General features: G+C 37.9%; 1 protein-coding gene across 1 annotated transcript; it reads left to right on the top strand.

Moving 5' to 3' along the window:
• clu (clusterin) lies at positions 1–7,837 on the top strand. Its single transcript, XM_077587740.1, has 10 exons — positions 1–116; positions 3,185–3,339; positions 3,403–3,551; positions 3,978–4,148; positions 5,382–5,552; positions 5,670–5,877; positions 6,052–6,192; positions 6,702–6,928; positions 7,107–7,294; positions 7,369–7,837. The coding sequence occupies exons 2-10, from the start codon at positions 3,225–3,227 to the stop codon at positions 7,379–7,381; spliced, it is 1,383 nt and encodes a 460-aa protein (XP_077443866.1). The 5' UTR covers positions 1–116; positions 3,185–3,224; the 3' UTR covers positions 7,382–7,837.
• The last annotated feature ends 14 nt before the right edge of the window (positions 7,838–7,851 follow it).

Raw genomic sequence — 7,851 nt, 5'->3', positions numbered from 1 at the left:
GGCCGGTCTGGCGAGTCACGTGTCAACTTGTCCCAGATATCTGATGCTGTATAAATAAGAGTGCAGGGTGATGCAAAACAGTTCAGGCATCCTGAACCCCAAGGACGCACTTCAAGGTGAGTCACAGAACATTTTAATTTGAGTAACAAACACTTCTTGTAGAGTAAACACTAGTTAGTTGTGTTTGAACATTTTTACTATTATTCTCCATCATTATAATTATGGGATTCTGCACAACCATCTGTAGTGTTTCTTAAAGCTGCATTTGGTTAAGACTATTATGACTTGATTTTGTGTGTGTTTTTTAAATGAGGTTAGAGCTAGTTTTAAAAAATACATGATTATTGAATGATGTAGAATTCTGAGGCTGATGGTTGAATAGACCCGATTGTTTTGCTTACTCATGGACGTGACCTCCATCTCCAGATAAGAAGTGGATTAAAGTAGATGAAATCTACTAATACTCCATTTCATTATATATCTTATGTACCTTTTATTAATATTTTATTATAGGTGGCTGTGCTAGTGGATGGTAAGACTTTTGGTGTCATGTTAAGTGAGTCATTTTTTATGCAAAAACCCACTGGGATGTGAAAGGAGGGCACCTGCATTAAATTTGTGAGCTGAATTAAAAAAGAGGGGAGGGTGAATTTTTGTATTTTTCAAATTTAACTAATAAAAGTAAGTTCATTTAAAAGGGTCTGAATCAAGAATTTGCAAAAGAGAACTTGTCTATGTAATGTTATTATCCTTTTACTTATAAATAATTTTAATAATTGTAATATTGGATGGTTAGATAATAATTACTGTTAACAATTACAATTAATAACTCAAGTGAAGCACTTCAAAATACAAAATTTAGGACAGTTTTGAAACAATATCTCTCCCAAAGTATCAATCAAAGTTTAACTCTGCTATTTTTAATGCGATTCTTGTATTGTGTCTCATAAAACGTTTCTGCAGATGAACATTAATTTTGATTCCTGACAAAATATGCTTTTTGAACCGGGCAAAAAGCAAAAAACACAGAGAACACAAGCACAAAGAGAACATTTTCCACATAACACAAAATTCCACACAGAGATGTTTATGAGCACATACTTGTATAAGATCTTCAAGTTATATATCACGCAGATAGAGAGGTATTTATTTCAGTTTGCTCCCAATTTTGGGTCACTTTACAAAGCTGTCCCATTTCTACATTAGTGTGTTTGCAGTCCGTAAATTGTGTAACCACTGTTCCTGAACGCATCCTTTATTTTATATCCTGTGGCTCTGCCTCGCAATTGTGAATCATTCCCTTTTTCTCTTTGTCAAGCAACTCTGTTTAACTCTCCCACACTTTTGTTAGCATTACTCACCCCCGTGCTCCCCCTTCACCCGCTTCTATGCACTCGTAAGCTCACCCGGCCTGGATGATTTTTACCTCATTAAAAGAGCCTAACGGGAAGCAGTCCTTCCATGTTTACGAACTGTAAACTAACCAACAGACATGCAGTAATGAAGTGTCGGGCTAAATTGGGACAACTAAATTCATTTTCTACTCTGTGCGTAATCATGAAGACAGAAATATTTTCTTTCACAACAGATACGAAGGGGGCACAAATATTCTGCCATGCTCAAATATCGACGCACATGCTTAATGCTAACTTTATTAAATAAATCAAACTCAAACTTAAACTCAATCATTGTGTCACTGCCAACAGATGAACAAAAAACATGAAACTGCCAGTTTGTTGTTAAAAATGCATGTTTAAGTGAAAAAAAAGTACAGTCCATGTAGTATGGTATTAATAATATGGGTGATCCTAATTCACGGTTTTTCAATTATTGCTATGTTTATTTCGCATTATTCCTCACAGATGTTTTCCATCCTCCTCTCATCCTCACCTCGTCGCATTGTTCGTTCATTTGGTTAGTCAGACAGAGCCTAGTTGACAGGAAGATAAAATACACTGTGTCCACTTCAGGGTGTCTCTTTAGTAAAAGGTCAAATGAGTTTGAAGAAGGGAAATAAAGGGTCAGCAGAGCAGACCAATGGGACGTCAGCAAAAATGGGTAAACAGAGAAGGGGCCTGCAGTTGTTGTTGCATAACATCAAGCAGAAAGTCACACTTGGTGAAAGTCACACAAAACACTGATCTAAGGTCAGTGTGCGCATGAGATGTCCTGGTGGTGTGGTCACATTCATTCACACACACACACACACACACACACACACACACACACACACATACACACATTCACACACACACACACATTCACACATTCACACACACACACACACACACACACACACATACACACATTCACACACACACACACACACTGATGATTATGCAAGTTAGCTGGGATGTGTCACCAGCACTGCAACATAGAGTTTAGAAAATGTATGAATGAGAAAGTGTAAAATGCTGTAATTTCTATTTTTGGTGAAGTATTTATTTGAGTAAAAGGTTTTCTTTGGTTGTCTAATTTTTACACCCCAATGTTCAAATATGCTATGTGCTGTGATCAGGCAGCATATTTAGTTGGTTTTAGTTGAACTCTTATCAAAGCTGTATGCAATCCAGGTCATGTGGTATATGACACTGAAGATTTCAAGGATAAAGCAAATTACGTGCCAACTTTGTGAATTTGGTTCTTGAAATAACATTAATATTGTAACACCATTTAAGGAAATAAACGGCAGTATTAGGGCATGTGGGGGAACAGTTTTTTGTGATGCAGCATTATTGTCGAGGTCGGTTTCGTGCAAAATTAACTTATAGTTAGAGCAAAAGTAACACATCTGTTGAAAAAAAGTCAATTTTAATTGTAGAATTTGTCCACAATCATCACAAATGTACGTATTCATTCTCCAATGAACCTCAAACCAAATTTGGACTGCCATCGCTGGTGTTGATACAAATTGACTTTAATTAGTCTATCAGCCAATTTACAATTCCTACAAACAGATTTTTTTTTTGGACAAATGCAACTCATTTATGCTACAATTTAAACCCTCTTTTGTACAACTGCAAGTTGGTCATTCTACAATAACAACATTTCTTTTCTTCCAACCACAGGTGATTTTTGCGCCAAATGTATCTTTTCACATATGATTTAATTTTGTTTTTTATTCAAGTGTACTATTGCACCAAATTCACAACCATAATAATCAGTTCCATGTTTTCTTACACAGGCATTTCTCATCGACACCTGCTGGCCCGTAGTCAGAGAGGATGTTATTAATGATGATGATGAAGATGAAGAAGGTGTCCAAGCAGCTGGTTGTAGTGGCACTTTTTCTGGCCTCAGCTAATTGCATTCTTCCTCCCACCATCGAAAATCTTAAGCGTAAGATCCTTCGATTGCATGTAATACTTATGGGAAACCATAAGTATATGTTTTTTTCCGCAGAGATCTCACTTGAGGGAGAGAAGTATCTAAATGTACAGATTGAGAATGCCATCAATGGAGTCAAGGAGATGAAGAATATGATGCAGAAATCTTCAGAAGACCACAAGAAGGTTTTGGATGAGCTGGAGAAAACCAAGCAGAAGAAAGAGGTGCACTAGAGTTTGCTAACTTTTTGACAAAATGACTCATACTTAGAGGATAATCACTCAGAATCATTTTTAAGGAAAAAAAAGTGAGACTGTGACTTCATTTAGTCTTACAGTAATCCACCCACGATCGCAAAAATATGCGGGTAAATGACACTCCCATCAGAAATTTTAATACAGTAATTATATCAAGATGCCACAAGTATGCAAAAGCACCACTAATATACCAGCAAAGGCTTTTGGCCAGGTCATTAGAAGCTTCTCCCCTCCCATTATTGTGCAACAAAATGGCAATACTTTTTGACAATTTTGGCATTTCCAAACAAACACATAATAAAGTTTTTCCACAGTAAAAACAGGGTAGCTTCCCAAAAAGAGAGTGCTATAGTTGGCAAAATAGCTATTTTGCACGTTATTGTGTTTTTTCAGGAGGCCATGCTGGCTGCTCAAGAGATGGAGGCCAAGCTGGAGGAGCAGGAGGAGGTCTGTAACGAGACTATGAAGGCCCTGTGGGAGGAATGTAAACCATGTCTGAAGAAAACCTGCGTCAAGTACTACTCCCGCACTTGTAGCAGTGGATCTGGAATGGTTGGCCGCCAGGTAAAACATTACATTATTAGTGTACTAATGGAGTTACCCTATTTTCTGCATTATGAGCAGCACATTCAATGAATGGCCTATCTTAAAATTAGTTTCATATATAGGCACACCCGATTATTAAACGCAGTAGTGGTAGTGGTGGTAGTAGTAGGAGCTTGTGTTATACATCCACTAGATGGAACTATAATTGTAGTAGTACTAATAGTAGGGTGTGTGTTAAACATCCACTAGATGAACCTGTCAGTAGTAGTAGTAGTAATAGTAGGCATTTTGTTATATATCCAATAGATGGAGCTGTTTTAGTAGTAGTAATAGTAGGCGTTTTGTAATAGATCCAGTAGATGGAGCTGTAGTAGTAGTAGTAGTAGTAGTAGTAGTAGTAGTAGTAGTAGTAGTAGTAGTAGTAGTAGTAGTAGTAGTAGTAGTAGTAGTAGTAGTAGTAGTAGTAGTAGTAGTAGTAGTAGTAGTAATAGTAGTAGTAGTAGTAGTAGTAGTAGTAGTAGTAGTAGTAGTAGTAGTAGTAGTAGTAGTAGTAGTAGTAGTAGTAGTGGGTTGTGTTATAGAACCAGTAGATGGAGTAGCAGTAGTATAATAACAGTAGTAGTAGTAGTGGGTTGTGTTATAGAACCAGTAGATGGAGTAGCAGTAGTATAATAACAGTAGTAGTGGTTAGGGGTTATGTTATACATCAACTAGATAGAGCCGGCCTAAAGGGAATTTTATTCAATAATTAAACAACTATTGATCTAAATACATATATGGCGCATTGGATAATAAGGCGTCCTGCCGGGTTTTGAGAAAAAAGTGCATGAAAGTCGCAAGTGTAAAGAATGACGATGTAAAAGAGAAAAGGTTGATTCATTGTGGCATCCCCTCACAGAACAAACCTAAAGTATTGTATTAGTAGTTATTTATTTGTTTGCATATACTCAAATGGACACTGTATCAATGAAAATGTGTCAATAGTGATTCACTAACAGTGTAGTAGTTTGCTCACACCATTTGTAAATGTGAATGTCTCCTTCTCGGTATTTACCCCGTGATCGACCAACAAAAAGTACAGAGTCTACTTCATCCTTTGCCAGCTAGAATAAACTCAACTCCCCAAATTTTGCCAAGATAAGAAGCGTAGGAATGGACTGATTGAGGTTGTTCATCAAACTTGAACTGCCAGTGCAAGGTACAGTATGTAATTTCACTGTACCATAACAAACAGTCTCTTTTTTACTATAGTTAGAGGGCCTGCTGAACCGAACGTCCCCTTTCTCCCTTTGGATCAATGGAGAGAGGATTGACACCCTGGAGCAAGAAGGACAGCGTCAGAACAAAGAGTTCACAGACTTGGAAGACAAATACTCGGTGATGGCTGACGGAGTAGATGGCATATTTTCGGACAGTATGAAGGTAAAGTGAAGTTTTGGCCCAAAACATTACACTTGGTGTTATGTTAAGCTTGATTTAAAAATGTATTTGGGGAAAAACTACTTTGTGTATATTAATTCCAAGTCTTTTGATTTTTAGGTGGCTGATCATGTACACTACAACCCACCTATATTTGGTCTTCCCAATTTTTTCCCCTCTCGCTGGCGAAGAAGCATCCACTCGCTCTTCAACGACCCTTTCCCCAGCTTCCAGGGTTTGTTCTCCAACATGATGAACATGCACAGGAACCCCTTCGGCTCCTTTGGTTCCATGATGGACCTTGACACAGAGGCCCCCACTAATGAGGGTACGTGTTTGAACAATGATGCCATGGTTGGAAAGGATGTTTATGGAAACTCTCAAATGGGAAGATTAGCAGGGAAATGCATGTGAACTACAGTTATATGCATCTTTTGTGAATTTTATGCCTTCTTATCTTAAAATTAAGAACAGTCTTACAGTGTATTGCATGCGTTCACAGATGGCAGCATGAATGAGGACGTGGTCGTCACCAAACCTTTTGGAGACGGCAGCATGACCTGCAGGGAGATTCGCCGTAATTCAGCTGGCTGCCTCAAATTCCGCGATGAGTGTCAAAAGTGCAAAGAAATTGAACATATTGGTAAGTACATAGTAAAAGGCAAATTTGTTTAAAAATACATCTTTTCAACCTTTATTCATCCACTTAGTGGTATTGACAATGCTGTCCTAGGTAAAAAGATTAGAAACCAAATACAGAATGTTTAAGTAACAATAACAAAATGGATTAAAAAAATGGCTAAATAGGCAGCAGTTAACATAACAGTTTTTCAGATAACCTCAAAAATAACCTAAAAGACAACATAATAAGCCAAACTAAGAAAAAACAGCAAATAGTTGTCCAAAAAAAGACTAATTCTTGCATGAGCAGGTTCAAGCAAACACAAATAAATCAGTGAATAACTACTGGGTAAAAATAGGTTCCACTTGTTATGTTTAGTATCCCTCACTAACTTTGTAAATGGTGACTGTGGGAGAAATGCTGTTGGGTAGTAGATCTGGAAGAAGACAGAGCATTGATTCGAAAACACCTCTTTTACTGATAATTAATAGAAACATTACCATATTGATCCTAATTGGACTTGTTTTTAGATTGTTCTGGAAAGAAGCCACTGGAAGGCCCCCTGAAGGAAGAACTGGAAAGAGCTCTGGCCATAGCTGAGCGTTTCACACAGCACTACAACGCTCTCCTAAAGCGTTTCGAGGAGCAAATGTTCAACACATCCTCTGTCATGGATCTGTTCAACAGGCAGTTTGGATGGGTATCGTCTTTGGCAAACAACACCAACACCAAGGATGAGTTCTTCAAAATAGAGACGGTACACATACAGCATCACTCTATTTCCAATTACTACCCTGCAAGGTCAGGTTATTTTCAAATCATTTTTCCCCAATCAAGTTATACATGCAGGTTAGCAGATTATCTAAGATTTTAGAAAACTGGAATGCTTGTAAAAATCCAGCTTGTCCCAATTTTTATTTATTTATTCATTATAGGTGGTCACCAGGGAACCAGTGGCAAAGCCCGGAAAGGATGCCGAGCACCCAGACACCAAGGTGTCCGTCAAAATTTTCGAATCCCCACCTATGAAGTTAAACGTACCAGGTGACATCCCCTGGAATGACCCTAAATTCCCTGAGGTGGTAGCTCAGGAGGCTTTGGACCGCTACAAGGATATCACAGTGTGAGTACCTAATACTTAGTGTATTGACATTAATGCTGTTGTGTAATTACAATTTTCTTGTGTTCATTTTTCAGCATTGCCAAATAGTGGATTTTTGCTGATCCAAACACAACCTGCAATGATTCCCTACAAGTCTTCTGCAAAACGACAATATTACGCTTGTAAAGTGTATTTAGACTTCTTTGTCCTGCTGGAAGAGAACATATTTAGTACATGATTAGTCTCTAGAAAGGCCCCGTGTGTGTTAAAAGCTCGGGGCTTTACCACGAATACTCCTGCCTGGCTTTCAAGAGTTCATCCTACTGTTTATTCTAATCTCCTTTAACACCTGCAGATTGAACTAGTTTGCCACAACTCAGGAGAGTACAAGAAAAATATCAAAGAATTAAAGTTAATGTGCTTACTGCTGTTTGTATTACTCTCTTCAAATAGTCTAGGTCCTCTGATTGCTTGATCTATTGTGGATGACTTGGAACCCTTCTTAGTCATTTCTTAGGCAAGACAAAGCAATGCAAAGAGAAAAATAAAGCCTTCTCAAAGCTATTGTGGAGCCTATT

This window comes from Stigmatopora argus, chromosome 19 (assembly GCF_051989625.1).
Source record: "Stigmatopora argus isolate UIUO_Sarg chromosome 19, RoL_Sarg_1.0, whole genome shotgun sequence".
Classification (NCBI taxonomy): domain Eukaryota; kingdom Metazoa; phylum Chordata; class Actinopteri; order Syngnathiformes; family Syngnathidae; genus Stigmatopora; species Stigmatopora argus.
The sequence above is the reverse complement of the archived record's forward strand: the minus strand, read 5'-3'. Positions and strand labels throughout refer to the sequence as shown.

Bases quoted from the DNA above. Each gene is read 5' to 3' on its own strand.
- clu (XM_077587740.1), top strand. From the start codon at position 3,225: ATGTTATTAATGATGATGATGAAGATGAAGAAGGTGTCCAAGCAGCTG. The intron at 3,340-3,402 runs GTAAGATCCTTC...TTTTTTCCGCAG, and splicing joins CACCATCGAAAATCTTAAGC to AGATCTCACTTGAGGGAGAG. The intron at 6,929-7,106 runs GTACACATACAG...TATTCATTATAG, and splicing joins AGTTCTTCAAAATAGAGACG to GTGGTCACCAGGGAACCAGT.